The sequence below is a fragment of the Eumetopias jubatus genome, unplaced genomic scaffold (assembly GCF_037043125.1).
Source record: "Eumetopias jubatus isolate StellerSeaLion01/CBP00866 unplaced genomic scaffold, mEumJub1_p1.0 scaffold_3, whole genome shotgun sequence".
NCBI classification, from domain to species: Eukaryota; Metazoa; Chordata; class Mammalia; order Carnivora; family Otariidae; genus Eumetopias; species Eumetopias jubatus.
Window position 1 is genome coordinate 7,719,621 of NW_028274809.1, and position 24,563 is coordinate 7,744,183.

Below are 24,563 nucleotides of genomic sequence, written 5' to 3' on the forward strand. Positions count from 1 at the left end.
AGAGGGGAAGAGCTAGGGGAGCACAGACAGGGAGTGGTGATTTTTTAGAGGGATTGGTTGGGTCATTCATTTCCTCCCACTTGAGGGCAGCTCCTTTTGCTATGAAGACACCTGACACACCTCCGCTTCAAGGTATACAAATCTGGGGCCCAGGAGATAATCTTGATAATTGCTTGTCATCAGTCTCTAAACTGAACATCCATCCCATAAGGGCAAGGACTATGTGCACAAGGTTGACTGACGATTGTACCCCCAGTGCCCTAAGCAAAATTTGCTGAATGAACAAGCAGATGAACAAATGGGGAGTCTCTGAGCCAAGTCATTCTGGAATGACAAGTCATTAAGGAATATGGTCAGGAGATATGGCTATAGAGCTGACTGGACTCAGCTTAAGAGTAGGGTCATCTTGAGCCTCATTCAAGAAGGTTAAAGGTTCAAGTGCCATACAACTCACAGCTGGTTCCACTGCCGGGGCCGACCTTGGGTGGCCAGGAAAGCAGAGGTCAGTAGCCAAACATGGCGGCAGCACCAGACTCAATCTGGCCTTCCAGCCAGGCGCCCAGGCTACAGGGCGCCTTGGTGACTAAGAGCCAAGCCAAGGAGAGGGAGGGTGGCCTGGCCCTTAAGCCAGAGCACGGCAGATCAAATAACATCCCTATCCCATCACTGACTAGTTGTATGAACCAAGCAAATAATGTTAGCCCCTTAGTTTCCTTGTGTTTCAAATGGGAATAATGATAATGATACTCCCTTCCAGGTTTCAATTAAAGGTCATATATCAAGTGGTTGGCTCCAGGAAGGGCTCAATAAATGGGGGCAATGGTGAGGAGCGATGAGGAGTTAGGGCCCAGGGGGAGTCAGGGGACCCTCCCTCTGACCGCTCCGGTATCCCCAAGGCTCTCTCTTCCTGCTGCCTCATGGGACCCCAGCCACCAGCCTCTGCCCTGACCTCCACCTTCTGTCCTCCCACTTCTCCAAAGCTGGGGTGACAAGAAACCCAATGAGCAGGCAGAAGACCATAACAGTTCTCGAACAGGTCCCCATCAAGACAGGACAGAGAAGCCCAGGCTCGGCACCTCCTTCTCCTCACAAGAAGAGAACAGGAAAGACGAACAAACAACAGGGCCACTTATAGAGGGAGACCAGTCAGATCAGGCCGGCTTGCAGCAGAATGAAAAACTCAGTGGTGAAATTCAAATCCACATCGGAGGGGGTGAGAGCAAAACCGAGACTGGGGAGCAGGGGAACCTCCCTGCCCAGAATGCAGAGGAAACTGGTCAAGGCATGAAAGGCAAGGGTGAGGAGTCAACAAGCAGATCAGGTGCATCCCATGGAGGCCCGATGGAGGGCTGCTAAGTGTGGCAAGCGCCACACAAGTCACCATTGTAGCTGAAACATGCAGCTCCTTCTGTATTCTTACGGGTGGCGGCAGACTTCAGTCGTTTGATATATTTACCAAGCGGCCACCACACGCCAGGGACCATTCTAGGACAGACAATAAGTAAATCAAGTAAAGCAGGCAATTATAAGTGCCACAGGGAAGATAAAGCAGGATATGGGGTTGGGGCGACAGGTGGGCGCGGGTAGACATTTTTATGGAGTCATCAGGGAAGGCCTCTGTAAGGGGCGCTATTTTCTTAGAGGAAAGACTCCCTTCTGTTGGGTGACTTTAAGCGGCCTCTTGCATATGTGAAAGCTAAACCCAGAACCTCATCTTGAAAGGCAACGCCGAGCGGAGAGGCTAAACCATCTATAGTAAGCAAGTAACGGAGGTACCTTCCCAGGGCAGAAATGGCTGAAATATGGATTGGTTTTTGTGCTTTCTGTGGTTACAGTTGGACAAAGAGATACCGAACTCCAGGATGTCTGGCACGGTGACGTGGGTCAGGGAATGTCAGGGGTGGGGTGGGGGTGGGAGTGGGTCCAGCAAAATGGTGCAGGCCGGAGCTATGGAGAGGGAAGAGTCAGAGACCACAGGGGTCGGATCATGGCTTGTGGGCTTTGGGGGCCATGAAATTTGATGTTCAATTTAAAATTTTCATTTTCTGCTTTGAGATTCCCCTAGGACAGCCCAAACCTCTGCATGTTAGAATACCTGGAGCTGCAGGTGACAGAAAACCCTAATTCAGTTACTTGAACAAAAAGGAATGATCTCACAAACAGGAAGACGAGAGGTAGGGCAGTGACCAGGTTGGTGAATTCTGTTCAGTTAATTCAGTGGCGTCATCGGGGACCCGGGTTCATTGTGCCTTTCTGCTCTGCCCTCTGCATGTCGGCCTCACTCCCCAGCTACCGCCCCTCTTGCTTGCAAGATGGGAGCCTCAGCCCCAGCTATTATACACTACGACAGCTTCCAAAGGTAGAAAAGGGACAATTTCATCCTTGTAGCACTTTTTTTTTTTTTTTTAAAGATTTCATTTATTTATTTGACCGAGAGAGAGAGCATAAACAGAGGGAGAAGCAGGCTCCCGATAGAGCAGGGAGCCTGACGCGGGGCTCGACCCCAGGACCTTGGGATCAGGACCTGAGCCGAAGGCAGACGCCAACCTTGTAACTCTTTCTAAGACAAATAAACCTTTCCCAGAAGCCCCACACAGTGCTTCCCTTCATATCTCCTTGGTTACAACTGCATCCTATTTCCGTGCCCAAGCCCACCAACCACAGCTAGTGTCGGCCCCATGGGAGCTCTGCTTTGGGCAGCTAAGGAGAGATGCATCCAGGCGGGGGGTGGGGGGGTGGGGGGGGAACAAGGTGGATCAGAAAGCTTGGAGCATGAGAGACACGGTGCGGGCGGGGTGGGGGGTGGGCAGAGAAAGCAAAGACAGTCATCGGGAGGTGGGGATGACAAAAGTCGGAAGAGCTGGCATAAAAATGTACTCAAAGACCAAACAGAAGCGAAGTCTGAGCCGAAGAAAGACCCAAATTTGCAGACGGAACAGGCTGAACCCATTTCAGGAACTACCAACAAAAGGAAAACAACAAGGGTAGGAAAAAAAAAAAAACAACTCCCACCAGCTTCAAATCAGAAAAAGAAAAAAAAAAAACCTGGTTCCCTATATTGGAACCAGCACCAGGTTGGCCTTGGATTTTGTCTTCGGGGCTATGTGTAATAGCGCATTTCGGAAGGCAGTAGAACAATGCCTCTATATAGAATTTTGAAAAACAAAAACAAAAAAAACCACGGTCCTCAAAAATTTTATCTCCCTCAAATTCCCTGTTGAAGGTAAAGGCAAACTGGGGGGATGTTTTGAGCTGCCCGTGTTCAAGAGCAGATACAATTAAAAAAAAAAAAAAACAATAAAATAAATTTAATTTTAAACAATGCAGGCTTCTAGAATGTGGCCGTCAGGGCCTGAAGGGACCGCCAGGCCCCCGGCCCCTGGCCCCCCGAGGCCAAGCGGTGGTGCAGGGTGGCCCTGTGCGTCTTCCCTCACCCGCACCTTCTGCTCCGTCCCGTTGTGCAATGTCAGGAAGTGTGTGAGAGCCACATCCTTCGCCGGGGCGGCTCAGACGGAATCTCTGCTTCACTGGGTGACCACTCAGAACAATAATAGCTGCCACCCTCTTCCTGAACTTAATAACAATGGCTCAACCGTTTACCCTCCGGGACACTTGTGACGAACAGCTTTTAGAAAGTTGTTTTGTTTTCTGTCTCCAAAAGCCACACTGCCCCAGGCGACAGGACAACTACCACCGGCCACTGTCAGGGACCAGGAACTGAGTCATGAGCCTCTCACCCGGGCGGCTTGAGCCACTGGGCTTTTCTTCTACACGGGCAAAGAAGACCCAAAGAGTCTCCGAGGCAGACAGTTTCACTCGCGCTCCGCCGAAACTCGCACGCAGCCTTGTGCGGGCTCCTGCCTGAAACACTCCGTCTCCTGGACACGGTCTCAACCAGGAGAAAAAGGCAGGAAGTTCACGGCGAATACTGACGTGCCGGGGACCACGGTGCACAGCTTTTATTTTCTGCTTTGTTCTTCTTGGTAGGAAGGATGTCAGAAAGAGAGCAAGGGTCGAGGGCTTGTAGGAATCCGGCCGCAGGGCCCTGTTGACGTGGACTGGGGCGCTGGCTTCGGGGCAGCCATTTCTGTGACGTGCCTGGAGCGTCCGGCCTCCCCGTGCTCACGCTCAGGCTGGCCCACCGGCTCTGCTCCTACTGCTTCCAACGGGTCCTTGATCTCGCAGGGAGGAGGGCCGTTTCGGAAAGGCACAGAAGCCTAACAGCTCTTTCTGCAGTCAGACCCTCAGAGGAGGGTCACATCCCCTTCCAAGTCAGAAAAGGAGTCTACAAGAAACCCAACTCTGAGCGTGGCAGACTCAGGCCTGACGGGTGGAGCTGACCTGCCTTCCTCTGGCCTCACACCAGGCTCAGAGCACTACTCACCCCCGAGGACCAGAAGGTTCTCGGGATCGGGGGGGGGGGCCAGAGAGCTGCTGACCCACCCCCGCCCCCGCCACGACAATTCTGTGGGCTCCTGAGGTGACCGAGGCACAGAAATCCACAGAACAAGGGGCAGAGCTGAGAGAGACTGAGCACCGGGACACCTGCCCCCTTCCCGCCACCCCCAGGCACTACCGCCTAGAACCTTCTAGAATACTGCCCTCCACCCTCACCCACGTCTACTCCTCCACCTTCCCTCCTTCCTTTTTCTCTTCTCGTTCATTTCTCTCTCCCTCTTTCCTCTCTCTCCGTAGTCTCCCTCCCCCTCCGTCCATCCCCTCGTCCTCCATTCTCCTTCCCTCCGTCCCCTGAGCAGCAGGTAGGAATGACTTATGTTGGCGAGCAGATGCAGTTGTTTCGTTCGACGCCTGTTCCTTCCCAGTGAAGACAGACAGCAGTGGCAGAGGCGGGGGCTCCCCCACGCCAGCCACTCACCCGGGTGGGTGTTTTACACGTTGTAGGCTTTCCTGCCTTCGTTCCAGGTTGATTAACCGCAAGGGCCAGATGCCATTGACGGTCAGACGCCACTGACAACTGTGGGAAGGAAAAGGGGCCTCTCTCCCTGAGAGGTTACACTGCCCGGCCTCTGCATCCTCCTCGGGTGGAGTCCACCCTTCCCAGGGGTCCAACACCCAGTCAGGTCCGGACACACTTTCTGGGGTGGAGGCCCGGGTGTGAGTTCCACCTTCTGTAGTCCTCAGCTACCTTCATGCTCACGACGGGGGAGTGGAATGAAGTTACAGCCTTCCCGCCCCTGATTTTCTGGAAGTCTGAGAAAGGTGGAAAGACAGCAAGGTCCTAGAGCGTGAGGATCGCTCCTCTTCCTGACCCAAATGGGGCGGTCATGTGCCACGATGCACAGGCCCACCACCTGAGGTCCCTCTGCAAAGAACAGAGGTGGGGTGGCCCCTTGGTTTTGTCCAAAAAGACAGAAGCCCCAGTGAGAAGAGCAGAGGGAACTAAAGTAAGAAAGCGAGTCGAGCCTTGGGTGCTTCACTTGGCCACGTTTTTCAGGCTGGATTCTTACTTTACGAGCCTCACATTCTGGTGGTACGAAGCAGGCTCAGGTGTAAGGAATGAGTTATTTAGAAACTGGCTCGGCTCAGAAAAGAGTATGAGGTTTTGCCTCGACATGAAAAGAGGAACCAGGGTTAAAATAAGCAGCAAGGGGTCAGGACTGAGACCCGGTAGATCTGATTTCGTCTCCTTGCACACACGCCTCAACGTGCTCCTCAGGAGCCAACTACTCTTGTGATCGCAGGAAAGTGTCTCGTTTTTACAGGAAGGTGTTGTGTTTTTACAGGAAGGTGTATCCTCTGGGGCGGAAACTTTCGCAGGCCGCCCGGGCCCCACAGATCCCTGCACCCTGGTTACCTGCTGTGGGCCACCCAGTGCTGGGGTCGGGAGCCCCCCAGTCCAGCAGGGCCCCAGCTCTTCTAGGAAGCCTGCCCGCCCATGGCCCTGGCTGAGTGTGGCCTCAGGTCACCAGCTCTGTGCCCACGCTCTGACTGTGGCCCGGGGCGGGGCGGGGGGGGCAGCTGCTCAGACACCTGGTTGACACGCCGGCCTGTGGCCCCTGAGTGGCCCCGGCAGAGAAAGCTGTTGGTGGTTGAGCCCCCCAGATCCCCTCTGGGGACCGGTAACTGAGAAGGACACCTGTCTCTGGGACAAGAGCAGACGGGCAGAGGACAGCTGAGGCGTGGCAGGGCCCGCCCCAGTGCAGGGCCCCCTGCCCCCTGGTCCCAGGCCAGGCCTTCTCCCTCACGGGCCGCCCACTCCATATAGGGCTTAGCCAAAGTGAGTCTCCATTGTTTGACACCCCCAAAGCCTGACGAGGCCCCAGATCCTGAAACCGCTGCGGGACAGGCAGCAACTCCCAGGAAGGCACATGGCCACGACCACAAGGGTACGGAGGTGAGAGGGGGACATGCCAGACGCAGTCGGTGCATGTTTGTGGGCCGTGGGTACAGCCACGTGTACAAGAAGCCACAGAGTCATGTCTTTTCCAGCTTAAGGCCTAGTCATACTTGAAGTCATCTTCACTTTGAAGGAATAGAAGAAACCACAAGGGGAAAACAGATCAAAAGCATTGACCAACTTTTAACTTAAGAGAGTTGAGACTCCTTTCAGCAAACCACCTATCAAGGATGCCAGCCCGGCCAGGAAAGCTCACACCGTCCTAGACTCACAAAACACTGTGGGGGCCGCGGACGCCCACTGCCTGCCCCACACAGGCCTCCCCTCGGGAGAGACCACCGTGCCCACGATAAGCAGCTGCCAAGGACCTGAAAGGACAGTCTGATACCAGGGGTGCTGCCACTTATCCCCGGTGACCCGGCCAAGATGTGCGAGGGCCCCAGACACGCTAGAAACATTCAAATGGATATTCTTTAGATCCCCGTGCAGACACACATGGGGAAGGATGAAGAAGCCCAAAGGAACTCAGCCTGACCTCTACTGGGTGTGGTAATTCCAAATGAGCCCACAGTGGGATCTCCCACAAGCCCCTGCATCACAGAGCCCCAGCTGCTGGAGAAGGCAGCTTCGAGAGCCCCCGGGCTGGTTCAAGCACCCTCTCTGGGTCTCACTCTCTGACCGAGTGGCTCACTGAAGTGATTCCTTTGACCCCCATCATCCTCCCAGAGGTGTTCTACGCCACACACCTTCTCCCACTTGACACATTTCCAGCGACCGGTGCCCCCAGCACCTGCCTGTTGTCCTGCCCTCAACGGCATCCTAGCTCTGGACAAAATGCATCCTTCCCTTCACGTTTTGGAATCAGTGATCATGCCCCACCTTTCCTCCGCTTTTACTTTCTTTTCCGCTAAACCCCACAGACCCTGTCGCTGCTCCTCCACGACACGGTGTCCTGACCCTGGTCTACCCTTCCTCTCTGCTGCCCACGTGGGTGCATGCCATTTGTTGGTGCCTCTTACCACGGTCATGACTCCTCTGCCCCTCCTGAGGACACCTCCTTTGTTCTGACTACCCGCCCTGCTCTCTTAAGGCAGCCAGATAAAAATAGCTCCCCTGGCCTCCACACCACTTAGTTGGCATGCATGGTGCTCACACAGAGCCCGTGGTGTTTGTCATGCAAACTATGTGGGGGGGTGGGCTTTCGAGACTTGGACTTGGAAAGACTTGCTGCAGCTGATTCTTTGTTAACGTTTAATGGCAAGTTTTACACACTTGGCCTCTAGACGGTGCCACCAGGTGCCATGAGCATCAGCCTTTGGCAGAACAGGCGTCTACAAATGGAAAGGTACTGTTTTGTGCTAACCCGTTGGGCGATCATCTAGTCCCCCAGAAAAAAACTGGTCTGCTCTCCTGTAAGTTCACCTTCTCTCCTTCCCGGCCCACGGACCCTCACTCAGCTGAGCTCACTGAAGAAAATAATCAACAAGCTACAGTCCCTTTCCATTGCCTCTGGGCATCCTTCCCAATGGAGTGGGGTCACAGCTTACCCGCCAAGCAACCCCCACCCCCAGACTGCTGGGGAGAAAGAGGCTCAGCCAGGCCCTCACGTCCAGGCTGTTTGGGGCACAAGCTTTCTTTCCTCTCTTCTTCAATTCTGTCACTTTCTCTGCCAACACCGGCTCCACTCAGGGTCAGATGTCCAGGTTGATAAAGGGCTTACCTGGACAGTGAATTTATCATCTTCATTGGGCAGGATCCTGTACGTGTAAACACAATTCCGGTACCTGAAATAGACCAAAGGCTTCGTTAGAACCCATGCAAAGGAATTCATTTCTCTGGGAACTGAAAAGACAGGAATTCCTGACATGGCTCGAGGAACCCGGGCATGACGTCTCTGAACTTTGGAGCTGACCATTCTGAGGTGAAGATCGGCCTTGACATCAAGCAGTCCTGGACTGAGCCCCCTTCCCTCCACCCCCCACCCTCCACTCAGGAAGCTCCAGGAAAAGGCGTGTGGGGTCTTCTGGGCATGATTTACATTGGCACTTGACAGCTACGTGGTCTGATTTAAAGGAATCCACCCTCAAGACATAACTTCATTACGAGAGTATTTAGCCCCTCCCGGGTGCCTGGCACTTCACTCCACATTTGTATGTGTTGCTTAACTAGATTTTATTTTATTTTATTATTATTATTTTTTAAGTAGGCTCCATGCTCAGCATGGAGCCCAATGTGGGTCTTGGAACTCACGACCTTGAGATCAAGACCTGAGCTGAGATCAAGAGTCAGATGTTTCACTGACAGAGCCACCCAGGCGCCCCTGTTTAACTAGTATTTAAACTCATACACTACTTTAAGGGCCCCTGGGTGGCGCAGTCCATTAAGCGTCTGCCTTCCGCTCAGGTCATGATCCCAGGGTCCTGGGATGGAGCCCCGCATCGGGCTCCCTGCTCGGCGGGGAGCCTGCTTCTCCCTCTCCCTCTGCTGCTCCCCCTGCTTGTGCTCTCCCTCTCTCTCTGCCCCTCCCCCCAGCTCAGGCTCACTCTCCCTCTCCAATAAATAAATAAATCGTTTTAAAAACTTAAAAGAAATAAAATTATACACCAGTTTAAACAATTTAAAACCATAAAGAAAGATAAAAGATGGAAAAGAAATGTCTCCTTTCTCCCCCTCCTGCTGAGCCCCGCTTCTCCGAGTTACCACTCCTTTTTGTAAATCATTCCAGAACTCTTAAATGTACAAACTTAAATATACACATCTTTTTAAATGCACATATCACAGTATATATGTTGTTCTGAAATTTGCTTTCCTCACCAAAAAACGTATCTTACAGGTCTTCCCAACTCACGTTCCACCACGTGGTTGTATGATCATTTATTTGACCGGCCTGCCGTGACGGATGGGTAGTTACTTTCAGCTTTTTACCCTCCTAAACGGTGCTGCAGTGTGCACCTCCATGCCTACACCTTGTGTGACTGGTAAAGGCACAGAGCCAGCCTCCCTGTCAGTACGACGGGGACCAGAACAACACCGGCCACCTGTCACTGCCTCCACTAAGTGAGTTAACGTAGGAAGAGCATTTACAGTAGGGCCTGGAACACGCTGGACACACTGCACGTGCTGACATTTACTAGTGGCCGTGGGGAGATCACCACCAGGAGAAGAACCGCAGGAGAGACGCAGGCTTTGTATTTTGAGAGAGACTGATGATCGCCTCCCAGCGAGGCTGTGTCACTTTTCTCTCCCACTAACCGGATATGTCTATTTCCCCACACCCTGCCAACAGGCTGCTATCAGACATTTTCATCTTTGCAAATCTGAGAGGTTAAAGAAAAATGAGTACTCACTTTAATCTGCCTTTCTTTATGAGAAAGGCTGACCGTGTTCCCATGTTTCACTATTCGTCTTTCTTTTTCTGCAAATTTCTTTTCATGTGTTTGGCTTACCTTTTTTTTTTTTTTTTTAATCTTTTGCTTATTTATCTGTAAGACTTTGATACATGCCACAATATATTTTGGAGTTTTGTTTTTTTGTTGTTGTTTTTTAAGATTTTTATTTATTTGACAGAGGGAGACACAGGGAGAGAGGGAACACAAGCAGGGGGAGCAGGAGAGAGGGAAGCAGGCTTCCCGCAGAGCAGGGAACCCGATGCGGGGCTTGATCCCAGGACCCCGGGATCTTAATGACTGAGCCACCCAGGCGCCCCTTGGAGTTATTGTTGACGGTGCTCGTGGAATTTTTTTTCTTTTTAAGCTGTGTAGAGGTTTTACGATTTTACGTGGTCAAGTTTTACAATCTTTTTTTGGCTTGTGAGCCAATGGCTGTTTCAAGAAAGTTTTGGAGAAGTTTTGGGTAATTTCACTTCCACCCGGCTCTTCATTTCTCCCAGGGAAGTTTCTTTTTTCTGTCTTTCCCTCACCTCCGAACGCTCATCGCCGCCCACCCTGTCCTGCCTCCAGAGCCCGAGCTGATGCCACAACTGACTTATTTCAGAGCCTGCAAGGATGACTCTCTAGGCTGCTGTCACCTCAGCTCCCGGAGACGTCCCAGAACCGGGGACCCCGGCCCCACTGCCCCCCTCCCAGGCCCCTCCAGCCTCAGCCCCCTCTGCAGAGCCTGAGGGGTAGCCCCACCCTGCCAGGCTCTTATCTTTCACTGCTTGTTCCCGTGACACTTCCTCCCATAGATATGCAAATGAGACCGGGGCCCGAACAGTCTTATTTGGCTGAGGGCAGCTACTTTGTGTAAGCAGTTGAGCAGGCCCCAAACGGCAGCCTGTCCACAAAAAGAAGAGGGTCACCAGGAGAGGGGCAGAGACATTTGCACGGAACAGGAAGGCCCTTTCGTTCATCAAGTGTTGCACACCAGCCCTTCTGGCTTTTTAAAGAAGTTCCAGGAACCCTGAAACGCAGAAGCAGTTCCGTGTGACTCAAACAGATCAGAATTCAAAAGCGAGTACAAGGGGCGCCTGGGTGGCTCAGTCGTTAAGCGTCTGCCTTCGGCTCGGGTCATGGTCCCAGGGTCCTGGGATCGAGCCCCCCATCGGGCTCCTGGCTCAGCGAGGAGCCTGCTTCTCCCTCTCCCTCTGCCTCTCCCCCTGCTCATGCTTTCTCTTCTCTCTCTCTCTATCTCTGTGTCTCAAATGAATAAATAAAATCCTTAAAAAAAATTTTTTTTAAAAACAAGCGAGTACAATAGGAAGAGAGGACACTCCCCCTTAGGGATATCTCAGCAGCGGGCGCACAGGGGGCCGGACTCGCCATCTCTGGAGCTGGGTCAGTTCACCTCTTTGAGGGAAAATGTACAAGGTCACCACCGCCACCCCCAGCCCACAGGAGATCAGCTGTTCCAGACCACATGCCAGGGAGGAATGGGGGCTCTGCAGGCAGGTGGAGGGGGGCACTCCCTGGCCTCCCCCAATCCTCGGCAGCTGTACCTCCCTCTGGTCCCAGATGCATAAACGTGTACACAGAGAACACGCGTATATATATCTACACACACGTGCACACACACAGATCCATAACCTACATGTATACACACGGGCGCGCAATCTGACACGTGAAACGTGTAGTGAAGACTCCACAACGAAATCCTCTTTGACAGCAACTGCACTAGGATGTAATCCAGACAACGCGCTATGACCGTCTTGTCCAGCCCTTCAAAGCTCTTTGTGGGGATTTAGTAACCGTTTAGGGTGCTAACCCCTTAGGTCCTTGGCTGCTACTCTTTCCAGTGACTGGGGTGCATTTCAGGGCAACTGTGTCAGGAATAGCCCCACTGGAGACCCAGGTGGGGATGGTGCTGGGCCAGGTACGTGGGCCGCTGATCTACTCTCCAGTGAAATGGGGCTTAGAGCAAATGTCCCACGTGACTCTGAATTGCTGCCTGGTGACAGCAGGTGCCCACTCTGTCCTAAGTGGGAAGATGCTTCCCCTGGGCAGGGCATTTCCAGATCAATCCTAATATGGTTTGGAAGTTTTACTTCAATGCAAGAGGACAAGCCAGTGGAAGCAGAAAGCAACACCGTGGCATTTTTAATATCTCAGATAAATATTGCTATTTCTGCATGTCTCCTCCCAGCCAAGTGAACACTGACAAGCATGCCCAGAAACACTGTCTACCATGGTGAGCCCCATGGGGGGTGGGGGTAGGATGGGACGGAGAAATCAAACTCTAAAATTCAAGAGCCTCATTAGCGTCTCTCTCTCACGCTGCCGATCAGCTTAGTGTGCTCTATAATTGTTTCTAAGCCCCTTTGTAATTTTTATTATCTATCAGTTCTGATTTCTAGTGTTATTTGTACGTTTGTTTTTTTTTTTATTTGAGAGAGAGAGAATGAGAGCCAGAGAGCACGAGAGGGAAGAGGGTCAGAGGGAGAAGCAGACTCCCCGCCGAGCAGGGAGCCCGATGCGGGACTCGATCCCGGGACTCCAGGATCATGACCTGAGCCGAAGGCAGTCGCTCAACCAACTGAGCCACCCAGGCGCCCTGCACATTTTTTTTTCTTGCTTAAATGTTGTAGACCTCTGGACAAGATGGTGTGGGCGGGAGAACAAGGGGTGGAAACCCTGTACTCAGAAAAGCCACTTGGACTGACAGAGAGACAAGGGAAAATGTACGTCAGCCCTAGAAACCAAGGGTGTTCTCTATTCACCACCAAAACCTCAAAGAATCCAGCCAGAGAGAGTCAGAAAATGGATGAATTACAAGAGGCCATTAGTTCAGAAGAGAGAAGGTGAGAGGAGGCCATGTGGCCAAATGAAAGGTGGAGGGGAGGCAGCCAGAGTGCTGTTGGGGGTCTGCTGAGCGTCCTGCCCCAGCAGCTAGGGGCCCAGCACATTGGTCCTCGTATGAGACCCTGGCTCTTAGCCCCAACAGCTGGATCTCCGATCGGGGCTCCCACCCCCATCCCTGCTGGTCCTTTTACGTCTGGGAAGAGGATGTGGGCAGAAACCTACTCTGCTCTCCAAAAGAATCTGTTCCAACTTTTCCTGACAGTTCTTTGTCAGAAAAGAAAAATCACCAGACCTATGAAAACACCACACCACTCCAAAGAAGGGCATCATTTTTCTAAGGGCTCAAAGGTGTTACTTCCATGTTTCGCAGAATCACTGCACGAAGAATAAAAGACATTCTGGCGAAATTTGACTTGTGAACTCAGTCCACCATTGCATCTCCGGCACGGGAGAGATCGGTTGTAAAGATTGAGCAGCGTGAGACAAGGAAAAGTGATCAGATGGGAAAACCCAGGAGTTCACGAGTCAGCAAGAAACACCACAAGAGAGGAGATAAACAGCAGCTCGTGTCCTGGAGAATGCTAACGAGGAAGAAAAACTCGAGAAAGTCAGTACAGAAAGAAAAGACAGGGAGGGAACGTGAGAAATAGAGAAGACAGATCTCTGTCCTCATACGTACATAAGGAGGGGTTTCTGAAAGCACAGATAATTTTTTAAATAAAAATAAAAAGCAAAACGGGGAATAAATCTAAGAGCTTACGACTTGAAAAGCAGAAAATTAAATGGCCAACCCTCTGGCAAATTGAACAAAGGAAAGAAAAAAATGCTTCCCCTTCTTCCTACCCTCCATCTAGACGGGCTCCATCCTTCTCCACCCGCCCTGTGTCTGGGGGATGGCCCCGGGTGGACTGCCTCACCCAGGTCTGGCACAGACAAGAGTGAGAGGAGCACGGGAGGGGGACATTCGGTCCCCTGACCCCACCCTGCCTCCAGTAGAGGCTACAGCTTCAGTCGGAGGGCCTGGTGATAGCCTGGCCCCTGGCTCTTCAGGTGCGGGAATGGCTTCCCAAGGTTGCTAGCCCTAGGCTGAGTTGCCTTCCCTATGCCTGTCACCCCTATGGATTAGGCCATCCATTCCCTGCTGGGAGCCCAGCCAACACAGGAAAGAAACAAAATCAAAAAGAGAAAAAGAAGAAAGGACAGTAATAAAAGAGAAACCTGAAAATTACAAAAAACTAGGCATAATTGTGTGCCAGAAAATTTGAAAAGCTCAAAAAATGGGCTGTTTTCTGAAAAATGTAGATAACTTACTGAAAGTGAAACAAGAGATAGAAAACAAGAATCCATCAACACCAAAGAAGAAACTGAAGCAAATATTTGAAAATTATCTCTGGGGCGCCTGGCTGGCTTAGTCAGTGGAGCATGTAACTCTTGATCTCGGGGTTGTGAGTTAGAGGCCCATGTTGGGTGTGGAGATTACTTAAAAATTAAGTTTAAAAAATAAATAAATAAATAAATAAATAAAATAAAAATTATTTTGTGGCTCTGAGGAAAAGCACCTCTGCCAAACTTCTTTTAATATTTCAAAAAAATCAGATAATGATGATGCCACATGAATGTCTCCATATTTTGTAATTTCCATGACTCTTCAACCATAACTTGACCAAATCATATAACTCAATGTCACCTATGAGCATATATACAAAAATCCTAAATAAAATTCAGAGTACAATAAAAAATTAACATAATCAAGAACAGTTCATTTTAATCGTGCAAAAATGGTTAATGTTAGGGAGTTTATAAAATTAAGCTATTATGCCAGGAAATGCAATGAGGGATAAACAACAGAATCATCTCAATAGATATTAAAAAGGCATTCGATAAAATTAAATACTTAGTCATTCAAGACTTTATAAAACTAGGAAAAATGGGTCCTTGTTTGACATGACAAAGAGCAACAACTCACTTTCATCAAGCGCTAACTTCATGTGGATATTGTATCAAGTCCTTCCCAGTCAGTGTCATGTGTGACTCTCACAGAACTTCCTGAGGTAGATCTGTTCTCTTCCCAACATCCTCCACTGCAATGTTTGAGAAATACTGGCCAATGTAATAAACTATGAAATCTAAATCAGAGTTACAAGTATTTGGAAAGTAGACCACAAAATGATCCTAATTTATATATAACATGATTGCCTCTCAAGAAAATCCAAGAGAAGCAAATGGAAAACAATTTGAAATAAAGAGAAGTAAGTCAAGTGATAGAATAAAAGGTAAATGTATAAAACCTATAACTTCCCTGTATGTTATCAGTTACCACAAAAGGGTAACTGGAGGAGAAAAGGTATCATTTACAAAAGTAACAAAATTATAAAGTAATCAGAAGTAATCATAACAAGAAATAGGAAGGATCTATAGGAAGAAAAATGACAAGATTTTAAAGAGGGGAAGGTACACTTATCATTAAGACTAATACTAAAATGTTCTGGGGACGCCTGGGTAGCTCAGTCGGTTAAGCGTCTGCTTTCGGCTGATGTCATGACCCCAGGGTTCTAGGACTGAGTCCTGAATCAGCCTCCTTCAGCAGGGAGCGTGCTTCTCCCTCCACCTGCCACTCCCCCTGCTTGTGATCTCTCTCTCTCTCTCTCTCTCTCTCTGACAAATAAATAAAATCGTAAAAAAAAAAATACTAATACTAAAATATTCCTTTTCACAAGTTATGTTATAGATTTCCTGCAATTCGAACTGAAGTCCCAATTGTATTTTTTCCAACTTGGCAAAATTATTAGCTGGTTCACCTGGAGAATACTTGAAAACAACAGATATGAATACCCTAAAATAAAATAGTTTATAAAATTGTGGTGACGCATTTGGTGTAAGAAAACCAGACATACGTGGAGCAGGGTAAACAGGCAAGAAAGAGATATATAAGACTTAATGTACAGGGAAAGAGGCATCAGAAAAGGAGCAAATCATTCAATAAAAGTTTTTGAGAAAGATGATTGGTTACTGAAAAAAATACACATACACCTTTGTCTTACACCATCCACTGAATTAATTCCAGAAGGATTAAAGTGTTCAATGTAAAAAAAACCAACAAAACAAAACAGAAATAAAGCCCGAAAAACTTACCATTTCTCCATCTGTTTTTGCCAAGTAGCTTGCATGTGATATACACACCTGTTCGATCCAGCCACTGACACTACTACATAGGTATTCTTGGCCCTGGTTTTCAGATGAGGAAACCAAGGCCCCACAGAATCTGGAGGTTGGACAGGCACAGGCATCCTTAGCCTGAGTCCATCAAGTTCCACAGGCCCTGTCTTAACCCTCCCGCCTCTCCCTGGGGAAAAAAAGAAAAAAACAAAAACAGAATATCCATGTGCAGACGGACTCTCTACATTGAAAAGCAAAGGAGAAAAAAATAAAGGAAAAAGATTGATAGACTTCGTGAAAATTTACAATCTCTGAATGTCAAAGAAATCACAAAGTTTAAAGGCAAACCACAGTGAAAATATTTACAACAAAAGTGACCTAAGGGGGCGCCTGGGTGACTCAGTCGGTTAAGCGGCTGCCTTCGGCTCAGGTCACGGTCCCAGGGTCCTGGCATCGAGCCCCGCATCGGGCTCCCTGCTCGGCGGGAAGCCTGCTTCTCCCTCTCCCGCTCCCCCTGCTTGTGTTCCCTCTCTCGCTGTGTCTCTCTCTGTCAAATAAATAAATAAAATATTTTAAAAAAAAGTGATCTAAGGACTTCACGTAAATAGATAACAGAAAAACCTCACCTTCAAAAGAAAAATGGCAAAGAGAATGGACAGATCATTCACCAAAGAGGAATTATGAAGGTCAACAGTCCTATCAAACGAGTCTACTATAACTGCAATCAAGAAATGCAAAGAGAAAGGAACAGAAATTAAACCCCTTTCACCTTGCAACTTAATAATTTTTTTTTTTTAAGGGCAAATATTCAGAATAGGGAGCCTGGAATGAGGTGAGCACTCTCTTGTACAGCCGACTGACCGGAGAATAAATTGGAACAAAATTTCTGGAAAGCGATTTGTCATTCTGTATCAAGAGCCTGAAAAACTTTTCAATCCTTTGCTCCGGTAATTCCACCCCTGGGAATCTGTAACCAGAAATGTCACATTTCTGCACAAAGACCTTCATCACCATCATGTTTATAACAACAAAACACTACTGGTAACTCAAATGTCTGACAATACAAGAATCACTTCATAAATTGCGGCACATCATGTACTAGAATTCTGGCACCCGTTAAATATGATATTTAAGGGAAAAAAATTTTAACTAACCGGGAAATGTTAACGTGGCTAAAAAACACAGACCAAAATTACATGGTTATAGCGGTATACAGTACAGAGATTTAGCTATCTGTGGAGCAAGAGGAACAAAGAAAGAGTGAGAACATACACCTACAAATTAACAGTATTTATGTTGGCCTCTCAGCAATCGGGTGATTATTAATCTTCTTTACGCTTTGTCTTCTTTGTACATTATACTTAATACTGTATTAAGTTACTTGAAAGAACAGGGCAGTGCTTATCAGCAGATCTAGTTCTATGTGGGCCCCCGACGCCTGGCATGGCCTCACACGCCTCTCCTCTCTGGAGGCCAGGCTCCTGACTGGCAAGCGAAGGGGCTGGATCAGCGCACCCTTTCGGAGCCAGCCCTGCCTGGGGTCATTTTTAGAAAGTAACTGAACCCAAACTGTTTGGGTGCTGGTACTTATTAACACGATGCTTTTCTAATTAATGGACAAAGGGGGTGTGACACGAGCATGGGAGAAAGGAAAGGTCTGGTCCCCAGAACTGCGGGCTTGGCCTCCCCACTTCCCTCCGGCAAGGCCTGCTGCAGCGACCAGCACGGATCCCCACCCGTCCACATGCTGGGCTCCCTCCTCAGAGCCTTAGGGCTTCTGTCCCCTCAGTATCTTCCACCTAAATGGGAACTAGTTCATCACTCTTAAGATGGCCGCCATTCCTTCTTGACTTTATCTTCGATCTACCTGGTGGTTCTTCCTGGTATCCGTGCCCCTAGAGCCCTCTCTCCCTCAGGCTTCCGGGGGCTCAACCCTGGCTCCAGCGGCCACTGGACACTCATGCACCATTCAAGTGCTCTTCCTGCCTTATCTCTTTGAGCACTTCCTCTGAGGAGGCCCCACATGACAGCTCACTGTCTCCCGGAGGCTCTTACAGGCCTCCAGGAAGTTCTCAAAGTGACAGTCTGCCCGAGTTCTCCTCTTTCCTTCTGCTGTGGAATTTTCTTCACACACAGGCCCGTACTCCCCTGCATCTGAGATGTAACTGCTCACTCTATAACTTGTACAAAATAATGGCCAGTGTTCTATGGCTGCTTACCACGTGCCTGGCCTTGGGTGGGTCACACGTGTTGACCACATTCTCTCGTTTTACCCTCTCAATAATCCAATGACAACAACAGACAGACAAATAACCCGATTTTTTAAATGCGCAGAGGATCTGAATACACGTTTCTCCAAATAAGATATAGGGAAATAGCCAATCAACACATGAAAAGAAGCTCAACACCTTTAGTCGTTACAGAAACACAACTCAAAGTCACCATAAGAGGCCACTTCACACCCCCTGGGATGGTTATTACCAAAAAGATAACAACAAGGCTTGGTGAAGATGCGGGAGAATCAGAATCGTCACACATGGCTGATGGGGACACAAAATGGAGCTGCTTCTGCGGAAAGCAGGGTGACAGTTCCACAAAGACTTGGAATTACTATAGGACCCAGCAATTCCACCCAAGGCCACTGAAGACACGTGTCCACATAAAAACTTGTACACGAATGTTCACAGCAGCATTGTCCACAATAGCCCCAAACTGGAAATAACCCGCAAGCCCATCAACTGATGAAAGGGCACATAAAATGTGGTCTACCCCCACAACAGACTATTATTTAGCCATAAAAAGGAATGCTCAGGCTGCAACATAGATGAACCTCAAAAGCATCATGTGAAAAAAGCCAGATACAGGAGGCCACATATTATATATGATTCCACTTATAACCCAAGGACTGGGCTTCTCACCAGGGAGGATGCCGGGTGGGCACAGGGAGGTTAGTGTCTCGAGAATGTTAGAACTCACATCAGATGTAGCCAACCACAGAGGGCTCACCTCTAAGGACTGTGTTGCACGGCAAGGATTTGGGCAGGAAGGGCAGGCCTCTCCTCACTCCATCGCTAGGGCAAGGAGGAAGGCCTGGCCAGGGGCACCCCTGCCATTTCTTCCCTATGCTTGGGCTCATACTCCAGGAGAGGGGACCATTCAACGGAGAAGCACCATTGTGAACGTAACCCGTCAGGTAGGCCAGCTTGTAAAATACACCAAAGCCAGAGCCTGTGTTGGTTCTGGAAGGGTTGTTCTGGAGTGCTGGGCACGGGCACAGAAAACCTGGAGACACTCAACTTCACCAGGTTGTTCTGAGTCACTTCAAATGGAAGAGCCAGTGATCCATTCAACACACAGGCCTTCACAGGCACACCACTCCCTCCTGTCTTGCACCCGGAAAGAAGACTCCGAAGAGTTGCCCTTGGACAAGCTCTTACATAAACCAGATTTCGAGAGCCCATGGTCCTCCAGCTCTGGCTGCTGGCTACTGTCTGGACCAGCGTTTGTCCCCACTTTCTATGAACACGGGAAATGGAAACCAGTATTTCCTTGCATTGCACAAAAATAATCAATGAGCGGTGCAGACTTGCCTTAAACGTTGGAAGGGGTTTGGAGGAAGGGGGACTCTAGCCACGCGTTCGCACCACAGGAAATAGCTTTACACCTCTCCTGGACATTGCTACCCTCCCAAGTCCCTTCTCTGCGCCTCCCCCTTCTAGGCCTCCCCGACCCCACACACACCCAGGCTGGCTGGCTCCTCTCTCTTTCTCCCTCCCGAGAACGCTGCCATTTATCAGTCCTATAAGTGTGGCATGCCCCTTAACCTCTCTGGGTCTCAGCTTCCTCATCTGTAAAAAAGTGGGGCTAATGATAGTCCTTCCTCCAAAGGCCCTGGGGGACAGTGAGTTAATCCACGTAAAGAGCCTAGAATGGCGAGCCTGGCACACAGGAAGCCTTCGTGAGTCTTTTGGGTTATTTTTAGACAGGACAGGTTAGCAACCACCTTCTGCAAGGCTTAAGGCTTACTCTACCTCAAGTGGCCTATCACACTCTATCATCCTAACAAGAAAAATGCCTTCTCCGAGGGAACTTCTGGTGGCTCAATGTCCTACCTGCGCTTCTTCATCTTTGGGGCTCTGCTGACAAGGCCAGAGTCCAGGTTGCCTGGTACCCGGTCCCTGGGAAGGAGACCGTGGGTGTGCCTGGGTAGCTCGGCGGGGGTGGGGAGGCTCTGTACTGGGGAAACCAAGACTACGTGCCTGCCACGGCTGGCCGGACGGGGCACTGGTTCCTGAACCAAAGGCAGCACACACCTGTCCCTCCCGTAGGAGGGGAGCCAACCCTCTCTAGTGCGCTTTGGTGGGTGGGCAGGTTGTATGCCCAGCGATGCTGGGCCATTGTTCTAGCTCTGTCTGTGCAGCCTGAGCAAGGAGAGGCTGGTCCTGCCGACTCCTGGCCCCTTCCATGGAGGGACCCCCACCCCCAAAGGTGTATCTCCTTTCTGCAGCATAAAGCATCTGACAGGCACCCTGGCCCCACGTGGACGTGCCATCCTGGCAGGAGAGGAGGGTGTGAGCTTGATAGCCTCTTAGCGACCCCATCCAAGATGGGCCGGACGCCCCCTCCAGGGACCCCTGTGGCGGGGTTGAGTCAGGTCACGGGAGGATGACGCAGGCCCTGTGTCCCTCATGTTTTCAAGCCCCTTGCCACAAGATGACAGAGCTGGACTCAAACCATGTGGCCAGCTGCCTGGGGGTCTTCCCCTCCAGCTCTCTGTGCCCAAGAAGAACCTCCGGGGTCTCCCTCAAGCAGGCCTCTCTGAGCTGCCAAGGAGAGGGCTGAGCTTTCCTGCCCAGGGGCAGGTGGTAGGGCTGACCTCTCGAGAGGAAATGTGGGTTTGCGAGGCCTGGGGTGATTGTGCGCTCTCATCACGTGGGCGGCCCTGAATTGCAGCCTTGTCTTTTGGTGTCTCCCTCACCCCCTCTCTCGTTTCATTTAAATAGTCAAATCCTGTTCTCTTTCCTGGGCACGAAGGCCACCGGGGAGGAGGTGTACACAGTTCCTGGTGCTCCCAGCGCAGACGCCTAACTCGGCAGCTGAGCTTTCCTGCTGTGCCCTCACTCGCCAGAGGGCACTGGGGAGAGGCTCCGGCCACTGGGCCCAGGCAGGGGGTCTTGGCGTGTCCGGCCAGGAGGCCTTTTCCCCTGGATATTTCTAGAGCAGGAGGGCAAGTCTTGGTGGCTTCCTTCTGCAGGCCTGGCTCACTCTGAGAGCCCTGACCCCGCAGCTGCACACCCCCCACCCCGGGGTCCCTGCACTCTCGGCTGAATTCCAGACAGCCAGCACTTGTGAAACGGAGGAAAGCCCAGCTGCTTTTCACCCTGTCAGGGTTCCCAGCACTAGGCCGTGGACCCAGATGGCGTGCGGGCAAGGTCTACACCAGGCCACAGAGAAGTTAAATCTAATTTGATTTTAAAGGACTGGCTTTTTTTTTTTTTTTTTTTTAAGCGTACACTTTTCCTGCTCTTTTGGTATTCAAGGATGTTTTCTTCCATGAAATGAGCCTTTGGAAGGTGGCAGATAGTTGTCATTCATTTTAAGTTTTTCATTCTTAAATCTCCTTAGTTGGCGAAATGAAAGGTGGCGGCGGGGTTGAGTCTCCCAGGTTTGGGGAACGTTTGGTGGCCCACCCTATCCTGAAGCCTGCAGTGGCTCCTGACCCTGAAGGAAGGGTGGCTTCCTTCAAAGAGCAGAGGGGAAAGGGGAGCCCTGGGCCTGGCCAAAGGGCAGGGTCCCCAGGGAGGAATCCAAGCCCTGGGGTCTGGACCTAAAAGGGCTTTGAAGACAGGAGCTTGATGAGAAGCGCGGACATCTGTGGGCACTACGGGCGCCCCCTCTAAGAAGGGGACCCTGTACATTCGCTGCAGCCCTGTGAGTGATTCAGTGCAGATGAGCAGAGGGGAGGAGAGGCGGAGGAAGGAAGAGGGGAAACCAGGCCTGGACCCCAGCTTGCCACCAGTCAGCAGGGCGGTGGAGCCAAAGGCCTCACCCTCTCAGAGCTCCTTCCACCCACCCGTAGTCCGCGGCGTGGGACAAGAGGCTCCCGAGGGCCTCTAGGCGTAGCCCCGGCTCTGGCTTGCCACCTGCCAGTGCGGAGTCAGAGACCACGTCTGTAACCTGCGCACAACCCGAGCACCCTGACCAAAGGGCCCCTGGGAGGGTCCTAGAAGCTCTCAGCGGGAGGCTCAGCACACAGCCAACACCCAACAGCATTGGCCTTCCGCTAAGGTCCATGGGGCAGGAGAGAGAGCCATGTGGGCCCAGTGGAGTCAGTGTGGCGTCTTCCCATCCTTTCCAAGGCCCTGTTGGCAGGTGCCCGGGGGGGTAGGGGGGCAGTGCCTGTGGGGAAGTCCAGGTCTCTTCCCCTGAGTGTGAGAGTCGCGGGGGGGGGGGGGTGGTGGCGGGGGGGGGAGTTGGCCTTGGGAGGTGGGCCTCTGGTGCAGTCAGCGCTCCGGCCCACTGGCCAGCTGCGTCCTTGTCAGCACCCTGGCTTCCCTTGCTGTCCCCTGGAACCTATGCTCACACTCGGCCTGACAGGGTTCGGAGTGGGGCGGCAAGGGTCCGGTTGTCTGGGGGCAGCCTCTGGGGGCAGAGGGCCCAGGCTTTGACTGTCGTCAGTCTCTGAACCCATTCGAGTCTCAGTTTTCTCATCTGCAAAGGGCACTGATACTGGAACCTGCAGTTCAGGTCGCCAGAGGATAAAATGGGATTAACCCCAAGACAAATGCTTACCCTCGATGCTCAGAACAGGTCTGTGTTCAGTGACCTACTTCCCCTCCTGCCTGGTCAGGGGGAACTTTCTGCAAGGCCACGGATACTACCTGAGAGGTGCAGGGGGACAGCCTGTCCCCCACCGTGCCCTGGCACTGCCCTGAGCCTGGCAGGGGTGGTTAGATGGCGGGGCTGCTGGCGTGAGGGCCTTTTTCAGACATGGGTCAAACAAGGGTGTTTTAAAAAGGAACCTTCAGCAAGTGGCTGTTTCCTCCGTTGTTAAGACAACTGGAGGTTTCAGCAATATCCCAGAGCTGGGAGTGGGGTGAAGTGGGGACGGGGGTGGGGGAGCTGACGGTGACTGAGAGGCCACAATGGGTGGGGGACACTGCCCAGTGCTGAGGTGGGGGAGAAGAGGCTCTCGCTGTCAGTGATGGTGACTTCCTCTGCTCTCAGGGCCCCGAATGCAATTTCTGGGTGAACTGAAAGCTCTTTCTTGGGTGAACCCTCCCCATATTCTGGCTCCCCGAACTACAGCTTCCTCCACGGGCCCAAAGCCTGGGCTCCGGAGAGGTCCTCTCTTGCCACATCTGTTCTTCCACGAGGGTTTCCAAGCTGGGCATGTTTGACCCACACCTGAACTGACCAAGCCGCTTTCTAACACCCGCACCGCTCTGGAGCCCTGAGGCTTCTGCCTGCTTCCCAGAGTCTGGAGACGGCCCGCCCCCGCCTCCTGGCCCCTGGCACCACCGCTCCCAGGCAGCCGCAAGGGTGACCAGGCCCCGGGGGGCCCTGGGGAGCTCCCGGGGGCCGAAAAACCTATGCTCCAAGGCCCAGCGGGGCCCACAGTGGGCGTCGGCTGGACCCACCAACAAATCTGGGCAACACGCAAGACGGGTCCATGCATCCCATGACATGAAGACAACCTGTGCCCGCGTGGGCGCGAGGCCCGAGCTGGCCTCCCCTCCCCGGGGCCCCGGCGGGCGGCGGGGGCCCGGGCGGGGGCCGCGCACTTACAGCACACACAGCGCGTAGGCCCGGGAGATGGACTCGCTGGCGCGCACGAGGAAGCTCCCGTCCTTGCCCGTCCTGGACAGCAGCTCCTCGGCCTTGGCGCGGGTGATGTTGCCATGGTTCCAGCAGGGGACCATGGCGGCCACGGGCCTTCCCGGGGCCGGGCCGGCGGCCACCCCAGGACCGACGCGCCACCGAGGGGAGCTGAGGCCCCTGCACTGCGAGCCGGCGCCGCCGTCCGTCTGGCCCCGCTCGGTGGCCCCGCCGCTGCCACCAGCTCCCTGGCCGACTTCCTGTTTCAGGAGCTCAGCGAGGGAAAGGAAGCCAGCAGCAGCCCGAGAACTTCCTCATTGCGGAGACCCGCCGGGCGGCCGTGCTCCACCTTCCCACCCCGCCCACCCGCCTGCCGCCCCTCCCGCTCCCCCCACCCCCCACAAGGCCTCCTGGGGGTGTCAGCTGCTTCGGGCCCAGGAGGCCCACGGCTGGCTTCCGAAGGAGCGGGGCCTAGCCGGTGTGGACCGGCCAAAGCAGTGGCCACTGGAGGCCCGTCCCGCGGCTCACGTGGGGTGGCCACGCCCTGGCCGGATCCCTCCGCCTTCGGGCCTACCCTACCCCAGAGCTTCGCCCCCTGGGACCACGGCCTGCCCACCCCGGAGCCGAGCAAAACTGAGGGGTGGGAGCACAGTTGAGCCCAGCCCCACGTGAGAGACTCGGGGCACCGCACAGCCCCGAGTGCTGGGAGGACCTTGGGTGACACCACCTGAGGGCTCCAAGGGCTCAGGCGACAGCCCTGGGACACCTTTACCCTCATCCCAGGGGCCTGTGGGTGTGAAGGTGCCCTGTTCTCCATGGCAACCCCGTTTAGTGACACAGGAAGGCTGTGGAGGGCTCGGGACATGGACATTGCACGGGGCGAACGCAGGCTGGGTTTTCACCTCTGGGTCTTTCCAGGACACGTGGGAAACCACACTTCCCTCCAGGCTGGCCACCCGGCCAAGGATAAGGAACGGGGCTTCCAGTGCCCTTTA

General features: G+C 52.2%; 1 protein-coding gene across 2 annotated transcripts in view; it reads right to left on the reverse strand.

Annotated features, from left to right (window-relative positions):
- INPP5D (inositol polyphosphate-5-phosphatase D) overlaps positions 1-23,841 on the reverse strand; it is a 112,829-nt gene extending 88,988 nt beyond the window's left edge. The window contains exons 1-2 of one of the 2 annotated variants that reach the window (XM_028105157.1): positions 23,539-23,841; positions 8,079-8,142 (exon numbers count right to left, since the gene is read on the reverse strand). In XM_028105157.1, coding sequence (XP_027960958.1) covers positions 8,079-8,142; positions 23,539-23,672 — 198 coding nt within the window. In that variant the 5' untranslated portion in view covers positions 23,673-23,841. The remainder of the gene's footprint in view (positions 1-8,078; positions 8,143-23,538) is intronic. The other variant, XM_028105156.2, reaches the window with a different exon arrangement.
- Positions 23,842-24,563: the final 722 nt, after the last annotated feature.